General features: G+C 37.5%; 1 protein-coding gene across 1 annotated transcript; it reads left to right on the top strand.

Annotated features, from left to right (window-relative positions):
- Positions 1 to 515: 515 nt before the first annotated feature.
- c6 (complement component 6) lies at positions 516 to 20,180 on the top strand. The gene is made up of 22 exons (XM_047805897.1): positions 516 to 632; positions 2,644 to 2,788; positions 3,315 to 3,385; positions 3,495 to 3,583; positions 3,717 to 4,393; positions 7,624 to 7,782; positions 7,867 to 8,023; positions 8,152 to 8,296; positions 9,189 to 9,336; positions 9,480 to 9,618; positions 9,726 to 9,920; positions 11,376 to 11,616; positions 11,704 to 11,826; positions 12,740 to 12,906; positions 13,442 to 13,667; positions 13,875 to 14,043; positions 14,132 to 14,249; positions 14,645 to 14,777; positions 15,355 to 15,549; positions 17,051 to 17,138; positions 17,389 to 17,621; positions 19,808 to 20,180. The coding sequence occupies exons 1-22, from the start codon at positions 569 to 571 to the stop codon at positions 19,987 to 19,989; spliced, it is 3,864 nt and encodes a 1,287-aa protein (XP_047661853.1). The 5' UTR covers positions 516 to 568; the 3' UTR covers positions 19,990 to 20,180.
- The last annotated feature ends 215 nt before the right edge of the window (positions 20,181 to 20,395 follow it).

Below are 20,395 nucleotides of genomic sequence, written 5' to 3'. Positions count from 1 at the left end.
ACACCATAAGGTTCTCTGTATTACCTATAAACCACATCTATGCCCACAAGGTCACCAGACACTGGCTGATCTTCTTAGAGCTTCAAGCCACCCTTGAAACCATTAAATGCCAGAGATAATTAGCTGATACTCATTCAGGACCTATCAGAAACCAAGATAAACCATTTAATGTGATACTGATGGTCACGGTCCTGCTGTGGATATCACACTGATAAATCTTTGTGTTCATGTTTAGGCGGTGCAGGAGTTTAACACTCTGGTAGCACTGTACCGTGAGCAGGTCATCTCCATAGGAGAGATCACGTCCGATTGTCCAGCTCTGAGGGCACGCATGCACAGCACACGCATCAAAAGCTGCACGGTGGCTCAGAGCGCCTACCAGCACCTTACACTCATCTCCGGGTAGGAAACTTTGCATTCATTATTAGTTTCATGCCCTGGAATATAATACAATGTGCATTTTATATGTGACATATATATTATTTTTTTCTCGACTCGTAGGCCAGAGGATGGCGAAATCCACCCTGAAATCTGCAGGCTTTTCATCCAGCTGCAGTGCTGCTTGGAGATGTACATCACCGAGATGCTCAAGTCCATGTGTATGTTGGGTGTGCTGCAGCTCCACAGGAAAGGTGAGGTACTACATGAGTACAGCAGGGGGCGACAAAATATTCGAAAATGAAACGAGTTAAGCATCAGTTTGGCCTTGTGAAATGCTCAATTGCAGCAATACTCGAGGTGTTTATACCATGCAGTGCACAAAGCTCCCTGCAGAAGTCATTAAAATGGTGTTTTAGGAAAGCATGCAAGACATCACACACAAGGGAAACCCCTTTTCTTTTCTCACAGGCAAGGTATCACAGCATTAGCATGGTCATAAGTCCTGTTGTCATTGCCTGATGTAACTAGGATAAAAACTATAAAGGTTTTTGAGAATAAACGTGAAAACCTTTACTCTTAGTAAAATTATTCTTTAAGGGTTCAGCAGATTATTAAGGGTTCTAATTTTCCACAAAGGGTCCCTCTGTTGAAAACCCTCTGTTGTAAACTTCAATTGTGCTGAGAGAGATAATTTGTCGACCATATAAGGATTCTTCATATTACATGTCAGTTCAGACAGAGCTTAAAAAAATCCAAGTCCAGGGGTCATTATTTCCTTTTGCCACATTGCCATGTTTAAGAGTTTAAATTTTTTTCTTGCATGTCCTCCACATGTCCTCCAGGTTCTCTGGTTTCCTCCCACCTTCTAAAAATGCTTATTGTTGTCAGGTTGGTTGGCTAAATAAATTTGCTCCTAGGTGTGAATGAGTGTGTGAATAGTCACTGAAACCCATCTAATTAACCCATTCTAACCCAATTACACATAAAAAGATGTTGATTAAATTTTTATAATAGCTCTGACAGTAGTGCAACTGCAAATCACTTCTTTATATGATCACATTTGTTGTAACACATTACCATTTCTTTAGTAAGAGCTCATGCACAGGTACTTTTAAGTAAATCAATGTAAACTCTGTTTAAAGATGTGTAACTGATTTGGATCCCTCCAAAGATTATGTTACTTTTTTTTGTAACATAATCTGTATTTAAGAGAGAAAAAAGATTGCTGCTGTAAGGCTACTGTACTTCATCACACCACATTGTCTTCAATTATTTTCATATAGCATGTTTCCTATAATCATGTTTTGATGTGCTCATGGTGACGTATAGTATAACAAGTTTGGGGGTTTGTTTCCTGCCTCTTGCCTGTCTGTGTGAAGTTGGCATGTTCTTCATGTTCTTTAGGGGTTTCCTCCAGGTACTCCAATTTACTCTCCTGTCAATGCGTTGTAGGCTGATCTTTAAAATTGTCAGTAGTGTGTACATGGGTGTGTGAGTGTGTGAGTGTGTGAGTGTGTGTGTGTGTGTGTGTGTGTGTGTGTGTGTGTGTGTGTGTGTGTGTGTGTGTGTGTGTGTGTGTGTGTGATACTGCCATGTGATTGGTTGGTATGCTGTCTAGGATGTCCCTCTCCTTGGGTCTTGAGTCCGCTCTTATAGACTCCAAGCTCCCACCAGTGCTGTTTAGGATAAGTGGTAGAGAAAATTTATGTACGAATGGATAATATTTCTGTCTGTTTTATTAATTTTTTTGTGAGGTGGAAAGGAAACAGAGAACTTAAATTAAACCCACAGAGACACAAAAAGAACATGCCCAAAAACACAGTAACCCATGTTCAGCACTACACTATTGTAGAATGTATTATAAAATGGCTGATAATTATAAAATGTTGCAGTTCAAAGATTTTTTTAGGGAAATGACACTCTATGCACTACTGTAGATCAAACTATATAACGGTTTCTTTTAAATTATTTAAGTTAGATTCTATTTTATTTCTGATTTTTTTTAAATGCAGTTACAGTCATGTGGCCAGCAGATGCCGTATGTGGTATTTTATATTTTAAAAAGTCCTGTTTCTGCATTAAGCATGAGATTTAGAGCAACTACAGTATATCCAAAAACTGTATTCTGGTGTCTGGCTCTACAACTGTCCTCAAATCATTGACTCCTTACTGTAGACTCTATGTATATATGTGTATATATACACAGATATATGTGTGTATACACAGATATAGTGCTTTGCATTTTTTTTTAACTTCATGCAGGAAACGAGTCGTGTCCTGAATCAAATGCAGACTGCAGGGTGGACGAAAGCTCTGATGTCCCCATATTGGAGGACAGGTCTTCATCACCTGTCGACTTCCCCCATGAATCCTGGCTTGTATGCACAGATATTGAGAATATAGAGAGGTATTGATTTAAATAAGTTCTGATCTCTAGAAGTCTCCATGAATCTTTTTTAACAATCAAACACTTTACTATGAATTCAGTTCAGTGTACTAAAAGTAGTTCCATTTAATTAGTCAATTAATTCAACTCTTTAATTGTCATAAATCAGTGAGTGTAATAAATGTAAGTGTAATAAAACCTTAGAAAAAAACCCTTCACATTAAACACTAAAATGTATCATTTTCCAACACAAGGATTTTTTTCAATTTGCTTTTATCAATTTTTTACTGGATTACAATACCATACAAACATCTAGTTTAAATAAAAATTTAAATGACTAAAATTTAAAATGTAATGACTAAATCAATATACTATGTAATACAAATAGAAAGATAGATAGAAAAAGATTGATCGATATATAATAAATTTTTCTTTGTTTTAACGTTTTACTGATTTTGCAATACATTTATATTCGATGTGTAAATATTAACTTCACAGATTAAAGTGCTATATTTATTCTGACTTATTATGGAAATATGTTTTCTAGTGATATGCGTGAGATGAGAAATCTGCTAAGCAAACTCAGGGAGACCATGCCTTTGCCACTGAAGAACCAAGGTTTGTGCTAAAACTGCATTCACTTATAGTATAATGACAGTTAAATCACTAAACTCATTTATAGTGTAATACTAGTGTAAATTCTCAGGTCTCTTCTCCTTGTATGTAGATGACAGCAGTTTGCTAAACCTGACACCCTACCCACTGGTGAGGCAGAGGAAGAGGCGTTTCTCTGGGCTCTGCTGCCTTGTGTCGGGATGAACCACCCACAGTCTTCGCCTCTCAACAGCAACTTCAAGTTCCAGTTGTCTAATTCGTTCACTGTAAATGTGCAGCAGCAATCTAACTCTGTCACCACCATCACAACAGACTACACTACATTCTTTACTAGAGAGTGCAAACAGAAATGCCCTACCCAACCTCCATTACGCCACCACACTCTGCCCCAACCTGCCTAGGCACACCCTTCCATACACCACCACACTCTGTCGCAACCTACCGTGCCCCACCCTCCAAAACACCACCACACTCTGCCCCAACTTGCCCAGCCCTACCCTGCCATACACCACCACACTCTTCTCCTACCTGCCAAGCCAACGCTCCCATACACCACCACACTCTGCCTCAACCTGCCAGCCCCACCCTCCCATACACCACCACACTCTGCCTCAACCTGCCAAACCCCACGCTCCCATACACCACCACACTCTGCCTCAACCTGCCAGCCCCACCCTCCCATACACCACCACACTCTGCCGCAACCTGCCAAACCCCACACTCCCATACACCACCACACTCTGCCTCAACCTGCCAGCCCCACCCTCCCATACACCACCACACTCTGCCGCAACCTGCCAGCCCCACCCTCCCATACACCACCACACTCTGCCGCAACCTGCCGAACCCCACGCTCCCATACACCACCACACTCTGCCGCAACCTGCCGAACCCCACGCTCCCATACACCACCACACTCTGCCGCAGCCTGCTGAGCCCCAACCTTCCATACACCACCATGTCCTGCCCAACCCCAAACTCTAAATTCTATAGAGACCTTTCTCAAAATCTGTTTTTTTTGTTTTTTGTTGTCGATTGTCCTTTTGTTTTCTGTCATTAGTGGTACACATATGAACACATCAGAAAATAGAACCAGACATACTGTATTTTGTAAACTTAATACTATTTTTTCTCCTTGTTTTTTGTCTTTGTCCCAATCTGCAGTCAGGAAGTTTGTCCTCAGCGATAGTGAACATATGCAACGATATTCAGTACAGGCTCCATGACTTTACTCCAGTTTAGTTCAGTCACTGTGCAAGGCTTCTTATTTAGTCTTCCATAAATGGGAAAAGTATACAATTCCAATTCATTTTTAGGGCACACAAGTGCTCTGCACTAAAGCCATTACTTCTTCATTCTTAACATGAAGACAGAATAGATTTATGTACATAATACAGTGTAATGTATACAAAACAAGATGATTCATGTCATGTTCTCTGGTTGTTTAACACATTCATTTGTGTGATTTGTGTGTGTTTTATGAGAGTCTGCAGCATGCTTTTAGTGTCCAGTATATTAGATATGCATAGAGTCAACATCCATCATTTAAAGGCCATTTTATAATGATAATAAACTTTTTTTATTATAAGCTGGTCTGTATGTTTTTCTAGGCTCTTACATCATATACAGTATAATACTCTTATTATAAGAATGAGAATTTCTTTTCAAGTGCCCAGTTTAGCATCATGCAAGCCACATACCTTAATACAGAATATGAGAGCTTGGAAACATTGGAGGTTGCTATATGTTTTTTTGTTGCAGTCTTTTTAACAGCACTGAACATTTAGAAAAGACACTTTTACCAAGACCACAGCTTTGAGCATGTTACAATCTATCATGCCGCTGCTATAGCTTTGGTTATTTCAATGCTATAGAATCATGCTAAGGTAGGGGGTATAGAATTAAGGTATAACGTGGACTGGATGTAAAGTATTGAAGGTAATTTGTAGGATAATATGATTTGTATACAAATGTTGTTAGTGAGCTAAACTACTACTTTCAAAACAAATGGCAACTTGATACACTATATGACCAAAAGTAAGTAAATACCTGAACATCACAAACATATGTGGGTCTTCACAGAACTCACATAACATAAGGTTTGATGCACATAGAAGTGTAGAATGTCTTTTTATGCTGTAGATTTCCCTTTACTGGTACTAAGACATGACAATGACCCTGGGCATATAATGAGGACAGTAAACATATGGGAGATCCCTGACCTCAACCACAATGATCACCTTTGGAATGAATTGGAACACTGACTGCATTTCAGATCTCCTCACTCAACATCAGTGCCTGACCTCACTAATGCTCACTAATGAGCACAATATAAAAGCTAGTGGAAAGTCTTCCTAGAAAAGCAAAGGATAGATAGATCTGAAATGGGATGTTTAGCAGGCACAGTCCACATTTTTGTCTATATTTACAGCATTTAGCAGACACTCTTATCCAGAGTTACTCAATTTATACAACTGAGGGTTAAGGGCCTTGCTCAGGGGCCAAGCAGTGGCAGCTTGGGGGACCTGGGATTCAAACTCATGATTACATTTACATTTACAGCATTATCCAGAGCGATTATTATTATCCATGCAAAAGATAAGGAAAGAAGGGTTAGTTGAAGTGTTTCCTGAATAAGTAGGTCTTCAACCTCCGCTTGAAAACAGCCAGTGATTCAGCTGTCTGGACCCCTAGGGGAAGTTCATTCCACCACCTTGGTGCTAGAACAGAGAAGAGTCTTGTAGTATACTTGCCTCTTACCCTGAGAGATGGTGGAACCAGTCGAGCAGTGCTGGTAGATCATGATCAGTAGTCCAACACCTTAACCACTAGGCTATCACATCCCAGCTCCTGCTATATAGTGTAGCTATAAACACTGATTCCTATTTAGTTCCACTGCAAGACAAAATAAAGAAATGTAAGACAACAAACATGTTTTGTTCATAATTGATAATCTGTATGTGACTCCATAGTGGAGTATTTTATTCTCTCTTTACTTCCCTCTCACTCCTTTTCAAATTGATGTCCAAGAGGGTCAGAGGTTAGAGGTCATGCAGAGTAGGACCGGGAAGAGAGCTTCCAGCTGCTGGATTTACTGGAAGTTGGAGGTCTGGCTTGATGGAGGGGGATGGAGGAAGAGGGGAAGAAAGTTGAAAAGGAAAGACACAAAGACGGGGTATAAGGCACTCTGGCTTGTTGCTTCTAACGGTCACTCCTTTAATCTGAGCCTCTGCAGTCAGTTGTCTTGTGAAAAGGACCAGAAAAAACAAGCAATGAAATTGTGAATAAACATTATTCAGCTGTTATTTTTTGCACAATAACCTAGAACTTAACCGTAAAGCTAATCTCGACATACAAAGTGGGAGTGTTCAGTATATGGTAAGTCAATGATTATTTATCAATATTCTGTTCTAATCTAACATTAGTGTTCTTTTCCTCCAGCTCATGCATCTGATCTTCTCTAATTTTTCTTCCAAATCATACTGCTGCACTTCTCTAGTGCATATATAATTAATAATACTGTAGCTGCTTCTCTTACTTCTACAATACACACTTCATTTAGTTTTTGCCTTAGGTTTTTATATCAGCAAAGATGAATAAATCTGGAATGGGATATTCAAAAACCACGTACGGGTATAATTGACCAGGTGTTCAATAACTTCTGGCTATATAAAAAAGTTTGGCCATATTGTTGCTGATATAACCATTAACCGTTGGCTGTGAAATACTGTATATGTACAGTGGCAGACTGAAAGCAAAAAAGGCTATGTAACACAATTTTTGAATTTATCAGCCAAAATTTCTTATCATGCATTAAATAAATTATTTTTTATTTTGTATTGCAACTCTGTGCATTTAGAACATCACTTTTCTATTTGTACCTGAATTTAAATTATTTTTATTGTAATATTTTTCACCTTTTTCCTCTTGATTTGCTTTATAAAGAAGAGAGTAGCTGAGATTCATTTAAAAGTATAAAATAATGTGAACAAAATTAACAAAAGTATTTAAAAGATATGATAATAATGTCCTAAACAAATACAAATACAGATAAAAATATCTGCACTACCTTTTGAAGTTTATGTTTATGTTAACCCTATAAACCAAACAGATTTAATATTGAAATCCATATAAAAATAAAGCTATGGATATTTGAAGTAGTAAATAGATACAGATAGTGGTACTGTGTTAAACACCTTTAATCAAAATGTCTATTTCACCCAAAATCTGCTCTTCCCCAGAATTTGTGTACTTATGGGTCACATCAGGTTCCTTTTTGCATTCCTTATAATCCTGGCCTCTGCGAAGGCCATTTCTGGGTGTTACTGTGATCATTATGCATGGAGCCCATGGACTCATTGCACCAAGACTTGTGAGCAGGGGACTCAGGAACGTAGCAGGTATGGTTTATTTAACATGGCATATCTTTAACTTGAGTTTTGTCGTTCCTGTTTTTTTTGAAAAGGGCACTGACTATTTTACAGAAATGTCCGGTATGATGAACACTGGAACAAGAACAATTGTGCTCGGCTGTGCCAGACACATGAGCGCCGGACATGTAATGTTGAACCATGTCCCATAAATTGCCAACTGACAGAGTTTGGACCATGGTCAGGGTGTTCACCCTGTGCCAAAAAAATGGTAATTAAAAATAGTCCAGGTTGTTCTCTCTCTCGCTCTCTCTTTCCCTCTCTTACTTTATCATTGACATTTACAATGTGAATTTATCATACTCATTTCCTCCTGACATCGTGTTATTTATTTAACAGTTCAGAACCAAGTCTGTCCTTAGGCCAGCTCAGTTTGGGGGACAGGACTGCAGTGAACCTCTGGTAGAAGAACGACCTTGTCATCCTTCTAAAGAATGCGTAATTGAAAAAAACATCTGCAAGGACAAATTCACCTGTGATAACGGTACTTAACTGTTAGTACAAAACTTACTGTCCACATACCAAAATCTTCTGCTGTCCAGTGTTGGTGCCCAAATACCCAATCTAGCTTCAGATTCCTGTTCTTGGCTGACAGGAGTGAAGCCCAATGTAGTTCTTTTGCTGTTGTTGCCCATCAATCTTCAGAGTCTTGTGGATTCTGAGATAATTTTGGGCATGGTATAGCTTTAAAGAATGGTTATTTGATTAAGTGTAGACTTCATCTACTGTAAGCTCCATCCGATCTGGCTATTCTCCCCAGACCACCCTCAATAATGCAAGCCTACCCACAGAATATATTCTTTCTGCAGTTCATTGTTTGTTTTAGCTGTTCTGAATTAATTTAACCACAGTCAAAGTCAATGAGATTACATATTATTTCCATATTTTGAGATCTGATGTAATCATTAGCATTAATTCTTGACCTGAGGTATAACTGACCAGGTGAATTTAAAATACTTTCATGCATTATATAAATGATTTTGAAACTATGTGATTTTAGCAAATCACTTTTTTATTTGTGGGTGGATTTAAATATGTTTATTTTTTTTTCGATCTTTTTCCTCTTGTTATAATTACTAAAAAAGAGAGGAGCATTAGCCTTAAATCTTGACCTGTGATTATTTTATATCCTGCATTGCTGCCACATGACTGTCTGATTGTATGATTAAGCAGTGTTCCTATTAAAACGGCCAGACAGTGGACATGAGTCATTCAAGCAACTGCTGAGATTACCAGAATCCCAGTAATCGTTAGCTTATTAACTCATAAGTGAGACATTTTAGAGCAGAAAAGCAATAATATATGTACTGTAGCATAAAATTCATACAAAATGCTACAATGAGAAAATAATTATTTTCCAAAACTTTTTTCAACAGGCAGATGTATAAAAGCTATTCTTGAGTGTAATGGGCAAAATGACTGCCTGGACAACTCTGATGAGAAGAACTGTGGCAAAATCAAACAAGTGTGTGGTGTAAAAAGAGAGTTTAACCCGTTACCTGGAGTGGATCTGATTGGTAATGGGTAAGAATCATTTAGACAGCAGATTTCATGCATTTAACATCATAGCAGATGAGGATGAGATGATGAGATGAAGTTGACAATTGATAACTCACAGATTTTGAGGAATTAATGTGACAGCTGATTCATTCTGTGTTGGACTGCAGGTTTGATGCTGTTGCAGAGAAGATGAGAGCCGCCGTCTTAGAAAATTCCATCATGGGAGATGAATGTCGTTTAAACCGCAGCAAAGAGAACAGGAAAGTCTACCGCATCCCAGCCAACATCGAGAGCTATGAAATTAATGTGAGGGTTTTTTCTCTTTTCCATTTTTGCCTGTGCTTCCCCTTACATAATTCTTTTAATTACAAATACACTATGGACTTTTTTTTATCATTACTTTCATATATTAGGTGGAAACTATTGAGGATATTAAGGCAAACCTGCCAGTGCAATCTGAGCCAATCACCTTGAAACATCAACTATCAAGTTCTGGAATAGTGAATCCATATGGCTATTCCTTGAATATTCCCATCATTCTGAACATTTTCCGAAACTCTGTACAGTCCAATTCCTTCAAGGAAGAATTGAGTGCATTTCAAAAAAAGGTAAGGAAAATGATGTAATACTATTGTATAATATTATTATATATATGTTATTGTAAGAGTTGCAAAAACAATTACAGTGCCGCGAATTACAGTCTATAATTTAAGTTAAAATAAAATGTAAAATTATATTTGTCACCTACACAGAATTATGTTTAGTGAAATAATTTTCGGTTGTCTCTGTCAAAAAAGTAAAAAAATAGGATAAAAAATAGAGTTACAATATAAAATAGAAAGAATTACATGTATAGTAGCAAAAAAATATGATTATGGATTGGATGGCAGAACAGTATAACTATTGTGGATAAAGTGAAGATGTGTATTACAATATTGTGTGCAAAATTAGATAAATCAATGTAATGTGTGCTGTGACAAAAATCTGTCTGAGGTAGTGAGTGTTGTGTATGGCATTTGTCCTGGACACAAGCAAAAGATAAACTCCTCAGACAGAAAACAGATATTAAAAAGATATTATTATGTTGACTTTATAGAAGCCAACATTCTGTTTTCCTATTTAAGCTTAGACAAAAATCTATCAAGAGTAACTCCTCCTAGGGCTTTTGAGCCACATGCACCAAATTCGGATATGTTGTAGACCCTGCTCTGAAGTTTGTTGCTATTACTTCCGGTACCAGGTCTCAAAGTGGCCTTTTTTCCCATAGACTCCCATTATAAACTTTGGAGGTTTTTTAACTCTGCAAGCTTTATCTACTTATCTACTTTTAGCAACTTATCTACACCAAACTCGGCCAGCTCCTTTAGGGTGATATTCTGAAAAAGTTTTAAATTGGTGTACTAACTGGCCTTTCGGTTGTGCCGCAGCCCCGCCCCAAAAATATGCAAAATCAAAAAACCTTTTACAACACGGACATGTGACATATCAAAACACTCAGAACAATGAGGGAACTTCCTCACAGGTATTCTGATGATGTCACATGACGTCATGTGATGTCACATGAAAATAAGAAATTTGCACAACATGGGCATGTGACATGTCAAAACACTCAGCACAATAAGGGGAATTTTATCACAGGATTTCGGATGATGTCACATGCTCATCTCCACTTGCTTTCAAATTTGTTGGCACCCTAGCGCTCCACTAGATTTCACAAGTTATATGTACACTTGCCTCCAAAAGTAACACTGACCCTTATGTCAACTTGCCTCCAAAAAGCACCGGCCTTTGCGAATACTTGCCTCGTCAAAGCCAACATCAAAGTTTGTTGCGACGAACTGTACAAATCTAGTTATTATTATTATTATTATTATTATTATTATTATTATTATTATTATTATTATTATTATTTAAAAAAAGAAAGAAAAAACTTTTCCAGAATAACAGTAACAAATGGTAGGAGACTTGAAAAATCCATAATGAAATAATAACAATTTCAGAAAAATCACACATTCAGAAAAATCACTGTGGTATTCTATAGTATTTCCTAACCTGTGTTACAGGACTCTGAGTATTTCAGGCTACACCAGGAAATAGTCACATCCACTTTCCGAACAAAATCATCTGACCTGTACCTCTCGCACCCCTTCCTGACCTTCCTCACCAACCTACCTCTGGACTACAACTATGCCCTCTACAGGCAGATCTTTCAGCAGTTTGGGACTCACTACTTCAGCTCTGGTTCTCTGGGAGGGCGGTATGATCTGCTTTTCCAATATAGTCGTGAAGAGCTCAAGACTCAGGGTATCTAACACATTGGCATTGTTGAGATGTTCGACATAACTAAATGCTTTATCTTTTAGCTTTGTTTTTGTTATTTGCTATTTTCAGGTTTAACACAGGAGCAGAAGAAAAGTTGCATCCAAAATGAATTTTCTGTCTTCCTGTTCATTTATTATACACGTTCACATAGCAATAGGTGTGGTACAAACACACAGACCACCAAATATGAAGGTAATGATCTAACTGCATATTTTTAATTATACACATTTGACATTTTATTTGTAAGAATTTATTTAGGGTTTTTATTAGATATTAGTTCTGTCAGGACCACTTTGTCACAAGGGAATTTATTAGATGATATGCATACAGTTAGTGCTGGCGGTATGGTTCTGTTCTGGTCAAGAATTCACGCGCCCATCCATGTGCATGCATGGACAGAGTGGGGAGAGCAGCGACTAGAAAATAGAATAAACCCCCCATATAACAGAACCACTAATCATGCATTGTAATGATATGCTCGCTTACGGGTTTTTGGAAAGTAATACATGGATGGATAGATAGATAATTAAATAATTAGAGAAAGAGAGGGAGAGAAAGAAAAATCTGTGGAGATTTATGACGTAAACTGGTACAGCGAACACGGGTTCCGGCATGGTGGAGTCGGGGTTGGAGGAGGGAGTTTAGATCACGGCAGCAATCTAAATTCCCATTCTAAAAAATGGGAATTTAAATGGTCAGGTAATATGGATGTCGCAACGGATTGGTGCGCGTCGTGGAGAGCTGATTAACAGCTGATGCATGCTTGACGACCTGGCCTGCCAGAACTAAAGCAATTCTTGATATATTAGATTTTTTTTTTTGTGCTATAACCACAGGTTTTATCCAACCCATTGTGCTAATTACACACACACACACACACACACACACACACACACACACACACACACACACACACACACACACACACACACACACACACACACACACACACACACAGAATGTGTATATGGCAGGTGGCTAAGAGGGCAGCGTAACACCAGCCTAGCTGAAGAAATGTCTGAACTTCACAATGAACACCATATTCACCAAACTTTTTCCTTTATACATATGCATGCATAATGCATTTTATTGGGATCTGCCTCAGGTTCATTCTTACAGACATCAGAGAAATCTATATCATCTGTGAAGGGAGGAAGAGCAGAATATGCTGCAGCTTTGGCCTGGGAAAAGAAAGGTGCTCCACCAGACAGCACGACTTACAAAGACTGGATCAGTTCCACTATAGACAATCCCACTGTCATAGACTACGAGGTGAGAAATGATCCATTCGGACTACACTAGATTTATTGTCCTCATTAATCAAACACACACAGTAAGTAAAAACCTTCCATTTCTGCAGAACCTAAAGTTCAGTAGGTTGAGTCGGAAGATCCAGCTAAACCAAATGTCAAACCAAATGTCCAGGGAGTGGAATGTTACTTCTCATGGCTTAAGGGCTAGGGAAATATGGGAGAATTTAGATCTTTCTCTTTCGTTCACTGATTTTTGCATTTTTGGTTTGTTTAGTATACTGTATCCAGTGTGAAACCTAAGCAAAACAAGACTAAGTGGGAAATCACACTTTATTTTCTGGGCAAGCAAAACATGGGACAGGACTGAGCTTTAAGCTGGAACTTACACTAGCTAATAGATTTATCTGTGCATCTTTGTATACCCATGTATCCTACTTTTGAAAAACATAAACACAAAAATACACAAAAAACATACATTATAACATTCATAAATAAACATGTTCATAAGTTTACTGTCATGTTCATGTGGTCATTTCTCTACATTTTTTTCCCAGCTGAAGCCCCTGGTTGATCTTGTACGTGGTATTCCCTGTGCCGTGACTAAGAGACGACACATGCTGAAGGCTCTGAATGAGTATCTGTCATCCTTTGACTCATGTAAATGTGCCCCATGTCCCAACAATGGCCGTCCCACCTTGGTAGGGACAGAGTGTGTGTGTATCTGCCAGACTGGAACCTACGGGGCCAATTGTGAGAACCGAGCCAAGGACTACACTTCAGGTTTTTATTTTTTCAAATTAGTTAGGTGATTTAAATTAGTTAGGTGAACTTTGTTAGTGTACAAAGTTTCTTAATCGATATATAGATGCTTCTAGTTAGAAATCCTCTGTTAAAAACATCGAAATTGAAGATTCATTTCATTATAGTATAAATAATCATGATCCTATGAGTGTATGTGTGTTGATGCATGTATTTCTCCATGCCCAGAGGCAGTTGATGGCTACTGGAGCTGCTGGAGCTCATGGAGTGCCTGTGATTCAACCTTAAAGAAGCACCGGACACGCTCCTGTAACAACCCTGCTCCTCAGAGAGGAGGGAAACCCTGCCAAGGCCCTGAGTTTCAGGAAGAGGAGTGCCCCATCTCTATCTTTCAAGAGTAAATGGTGCACTTTTCAGCAACATGAAAGTAAAGTAGTAGCTGTGTTTTTCTAAAGCACTTTCTATGTGCTCTCTTTGTCTCACAGGAAGGATGTGTGCATCAGTGATGATGAATTTGAGTCTGAGGAAGACAGTGAGAGCATTCTGCCTTCTGGAGCTTCTGGATGTGCCAAACCCAAACCACCTGCTCACAGCTACCTGAGGGTCTCGCTCTCTCTCTCTCTCTCTCTCTCTCTCTCTCTCTCTCTCTCTCTCTCTCTCTCTCTCTCTCTCTCTCTCTCTCTCACACACACACACACACACACAAACACACACACACACACACACACACAAACACACACACACACAAACACACACACTACATTTGTTTATACTTGTACTGTTAGAAGTGCTTTTAAGTATGGTCAAATTATATTCACATTATGTTAAATGCATCCAGATTTTGAAAAGTGAATGTTTCTCTTCTTAGAGACACAGATGGTGTACAGTAATTGAGCTCCTTAACAGAGTCTCTAATGTTCTAATGCTTTTATTCACTCCTCTCTGCACCTTCTTTTCCAACACCTTTTCCATCATCATGTTCTTCTTCTCCTATTTAGATCAATAAGCGAGTGTATGATTTTGGAGATCATGAGGAGTTTGTGTGCTTCTCTGGATTCGAGCTGGAAGGTTACCAGCTCATTCACTGTAAAAAGGATGGAACGTGGGAGGAGGCAAAGGGCAGCTGCATCAGTACGTCCATGAAAATCAACTAATTTTAAAAGCACATGATCAGCCATGAGATGACGTCTGATTTCGAAAGGCGTCTGCATTTATTTCTCACTATAAGGCTATGAGCCCTATGTTGCTAACAAACTACAGCAGAAAATTAAGCACTATTACAGGAAAATAATCAGTCATTTTTTATATCTGCTTGAACTTAAATTTTTAATTCCTTACACAATTTGATATATCGTTGCAAAACAAAATCTGTGTCTTAATTCTTTAATGAACATTGTAGTTATTTGGTTGTAGTTATAGTTAATGTCTTGGAATGTTGGTGAAACATGTAAGTTCATCTCTTACATTAATTATTACTTATATTATAGCAGGTATAAACAGTTCCCTGATTTAATTTATGAGCCTGTTTTGTGGCTGTCCCACAACATTAAATGTAACTATAAGGGGATAAATAATTGTAAAAAATTATGTTAATAGTAATTAATAGTCAGCAAAACACCTGGCCATAGGAAAATGTACCATATCAAATCCTCCAGAGGAACTGTCCTGTGCAAAATGACGACCATGTTCTGCATTCACTTGTTTTCAGAGAGGTCGTGTTCCAGACCTATTGTTCCACATGACATGAACATAAGCCCAAGCAGAGTGGAATACAGTATTGGCTCCAGTGTCTTTCTGATCTGCTCGGACAGTGCAACGAGTCCCTCAGGACCAAATTACTTCACCTGCACTAACGCACTCACCTGGGAACCGTCCATTCCTGATGACATACACTGTAAAAATGGTACAATTTCAGTTCCTAACATGCTGTTTGCTTAACCAGTGTTGTTCCGTTTCTGTTTAGTGCTTGTTTATCCGAGTGCATGTCCAGTGAGGTTCAGTAAACTTTGAGGAAGCGTTTGCAATTCCATTGCTGCAGGATGGAATATATCCACACAAGATAAGAGCACAATAACACGACAAACACAGAAAATGTTTATTTTTTTGAAGAATATTATGTTAACCCATATGTAACTTTGTAATCAATTTTAGTATTTAAAAAAAGAAAAATACTATCATATCACCACTCCACTCCCCACAGGGTTTATTTAACTTTGTAGCATTAATTATACCATAATCTCGTAACCATGACTGGGAATGAAATCTCCTATTGCAGGTTTCTGCACAGAACTTTAAAGACATCTCTAAGAAAAAACAACTTATAATGACTATGGTTTTATTTTTATTTTTATTTTACTTTTGCTTTTAACCAATCAGTGTTGTTACTGTAAGTACAGCAGACTCAACAGAGGCTCTAAGCCATTAAAAAAAAAAAAAAAAAGGAATTCAGCATGATTTCTGAACTCTAGAATTTGTGGTTGAAGATTTATAGGATTTTGATTGATCATCACAACAAATTACTCGATTAGATTCTGCAATCGATCCAAAAGATGTAGGTGAATTTTTATAGAATTTATAAGGATTTTTAATTGTAACCATGTCTGAAATAATTTTCCTCTTAGTGCAGGGATGAAAAACTCAATCACAGAAGGGGCCGTAATTTAAAACATGGTCTAAGTTGTGGGCCAAACCAGATAACCATTTATTCAACAATTCAAAAGTGAATATGATTTTTTACAGAAATGTGAATTCGAACAGCCAGGCTGCAAATTTTCTTTTCTTTTCTTTTTTTTTTTTTTTAAATTAAACCATAAATAAATGTTTTTCATTAACAATATCTTGTCAAAAATGAACAAGCTGAAGAAAATCTTTCAAATAAAACTGTCTTTTGATTTTAAGAAGATTGACACATTTTTTTTAAACAAACTGAATACTTCTAGGCTGTTTAGTTTTCTCTCTCAGGCCATTTTGCCTATGGTTAAAGTGGAGGGATGCATCAGTGAAATGACTTCTGTGTGAAGTTTTGTTCAACTTCATTGCAGAGAAAAGTTGCTCACACAGGTTGCTACAAGTTGCTATGCTACCAAACATCCAAAGATTTAGAGCAGCTTGAAGGTGTATTTGCAAGAGAGGAGATGAGGGTTGCGCTCACAGGTCTATGCTGCATGGCATGTTGCAGTGCATTATGGGATTTGTAGTATGAGTGGTGAGCGTGCAATTTATCAGCAGTCCATTAATAATAGACATATGACATATGGATGTGGGTCGCAGGCCTTGAGTTTGACATGTCTGTTTTAGAGATTTATATGTTTTTTAAAAGATCCCGCAGTAGAAACCTGCTTATAGGTGTGAGTTGTTATTCCATTTGATTAAAAAATATAACAGACCTTATTATTTGGCCACAGATGAGGTCTTTATACCTGACAGCAGCTGTGAGAAGGGAAAGTGGCGTGTGGGTTCCACGTGTGTTTGCATTCCTCGAGACGACTGCAGGTAAGTGCAGGTCACCGCACCACCAAGCTGTTCACCAAACAGATTCTTTACCTTAGGCTTAATTGTATCCTAAATGAGCAAATGTATTGTGTATGTTATTATGTGATCTGCTTCGAGTTGGGTCATATCCAGCCATACTGGTGTGTTAGTACAGATCATGTGTTATTCTTAATATTAGCAATTATTTTCTCTACATTATGTGGAGAACCTGAATTTATCTATGTGTTTGGGAAAATCCATTAATCTCTAGGAAGTATAAGAGCGACATTTGTGCTTTGGACGTGACAAAAGACCACGCCGTGATGATGTCCTTCTGCTCCTTTCATGCCGACCGTTGCCATGGAGACAAGCTGCACTTCATTAATGATGGTCCATGTAAAGGTGATGTGAACTGGGCCAGATTCAGGGCTAGAATTTCTGAGAAGAGCTCGGTGCAGAAGCCATGTGGATCAGACACCTGTTACGAGTGGGAAACCTGCTCAGGTACATGTGCTCACATGAATAACATGTTACACACATTTCTGCATACAAGAGTCACTTATATACAGTAATTAACAGAATGAATGACAGAAGCATGTAAAAACACATACGATGCCAGCTCTAAGTGTTAATTCACAGCTGAGTTTTTTCTGTGCAGCAAATCATCTTATTAGCATTTCATTCATATTAGATAGTCTTTCTGAATGAGTCAATACAATCAATACTGAAGAAGTATAAGTCACTTCAATAGACTGAGTCATTCCTTTAATTCAGTTGCTGATGGTTTGATTTACAATTGCAAAATATAAAACATTTCAGAACACACATATACATCTTCATGTGCTATATGTTTATGTCAGTATTTTTTCTTGTGAATGAGATTTCATACCTGATTAAAGCCATTTAACTAACTGAAACATTTTAACCACTATGGTCCTATAATGTCTCCTTAATCCAATATGCTACAACTCTAGTTTCTTTATATATTTGTGATCAGAGATGGCATAAACATAGACAAAGCACTGTTTAAATTATGAATGCAACAATGCATAGCACTATGCGGATGTACTATATAAGTCCTTCTTCCCCATTAAAATGAAACAATTGTTGTTGGTTCAGACGTCAGGTACAGTACTTATATTGTTCCACAGATATTTAGATGTTCCCTACTCATACAGTATAGAGTTAGACAGAAATGTGCAAGCTTACATGATGTCTGTGCAAAAAGGTTTATGTTGTCTTTCTTTATTTTGAGTTTATTTTTTATTTCAGAATTAGAATGAAAAAACTTCTGCAGTTTTCTAATTTGAATTTGTAGCATATTTTCAAAATAATAATTCTAATAAGATACCAGTAGTATCTGTTTTATAGAAAAATGTAAAAAATTATCATGTAGAACCATTTCTACATGGTTTTTTTAATGGGATATAGTGATTTTTCGAAGAATTCTGAAGGTGAACATTTCTGCTATAATTTTTCTTTAATATATAAATAGTACTTTGTGTTTTGCAAATTAAATGAACTCACCTAAATGTAGACATTTTTCAGAGAATATAAACTGAAGCTGCACACTGATCAACTTGCTGTAGCATCATTAACAACATAGGGGCCAGCAGAGAGGGTAGTGATGTCTTTTTTCAAATTCCAATTAAACTTTTATTTGTCATATACACGTAGTGTAGTGAAATGCTTTAAGTTTTCACATATCTCAAGTTACTATGAGCCTGGAGTCAGAGCACAGGGTCAGCCATAGTGCGGCACCCCTGGAGCAGGTGAGGGTAAGGGCCTTGCTCAAGGACCCAACATTGATGTCTTAGCAGCTTGTGGGCTTGAACCCCGACCTTCTGATCAGTAACCCGAAGCCCGAAGGTGTATGGAATTATTTATGCTATGACATGCCATACCACTAAACTGCTCGTAACATTTCTGCCATATATATTTATAACACAGCATTAACATAAAAAATTTCTAATAAAATCTAGCAAATCATGATCTAATTTCCAATAGGTTTCCAACATAAAGACATTGTTTTGAAATTTTAGCTCAATGGTTAAGGTGTTGGGCTACTGATCAGAAGGTCATGGGTTCGAACCCCAGGTCCACCAAGCTGACACTGCTGGGCTCCTGGGCAAGGCCCTTAACCCTCAGTTGCTCGGTTGTAAGTCACTCTGGATAAGGGTGTCTGCTAAATGCAGTAAATGTAAACTGAAAATCCAATAGGATTTTATGACAAGAGATTATAAAGTACAGGGCTTATTATAAATATGAGCTAATGGACAATCAAAACTAATTAACTTGCCAATATAATAGTTAACTAATATACTAACAAAGGTAAAGCAAATATAAAGAACTATTTAATGCACTAGTATAGCAAATACATTATACTGTATACTAGCATACATTAGTACCTAATGGAATGTACTAATATAACTAAATAACTAGGTAATACACTTTCATAGATAAAGGACTAGCTATTATACTAGTAGAGCATATAGATCAGCAAATACTGTAGTTCATATAGCATTATAACTACTTGACTTTTAGCATAGACAACAGCTAATATATTATCAAACCTAGTTGATTACGTAAATTCATTTTTATAATCTAAGCACAATACCCATCATATTCTACTCATTATTCTATCGATTAATTTTTTTGTTATATTTTTGTTTCTATGTGTTTATCCCCAGTATCAGGTATGTGCACGTGCATACCTCCCAGAGATTGTCCAAAGACCGATGAACAAACTTTCTGCGTGAATGTTGTGAGACTTCAGCGCCAGCGGACTGTCAATCTGTGTAACATGGCTGCTATGAAGTGCAGCGGCTTTGACTTGGATATTCTTCATGAAGGTGTATGTTCAAGCCCGTAAATCGATTTATACTCATTATTTACACACAGAACAGTTGAACCCATGACATAGCCATCCTCTATGTATACTGTACCTAATCACTCATTTTCTTCTGATAGCACTGAGATAACAGTTTAAAACTTTCACTTTGAATTTGTTGGTATGAAATATTTTTGTGGAACAATATTGTGAATAAAGTTCTTTAAGTATAATGTGTGTCTTGTCCTTCTGAGTGCTAAATATGGCATCCTTTATTATTCTTTACACCTGATACTTAATTCTTTTAACCCTAATATTTAGTAAATAACCCGAAAACATAAATAACAGATTTTATTAAACTTTTTATATATTGTAGATTTGAAAGAGGCCTTCAAACTCACACTGCATTCACTGTCGAACCAGAAAAATTATATATATATATATATAT

The sequence above is a fragment of the Tachysurus fulvidraco genome, chromosome 21 (assembly GCF_022655615.1).
Source record: "Tachysurus fulvidraco isolate hzauxx_2018 chromosome 21, HZAU_PFXX_2.0, whole genome shotgun sequence".
NCBI classification, from domain to species: Eukaryota; Metazoa; Chordata; class Actinopteri; order Siluriformes; family Bagridae; genus Tachysurus; species Tachysurus fulvidraco.
This window is presented reverse-complemented; position numbering and strand designations above follow the sequence as displayed.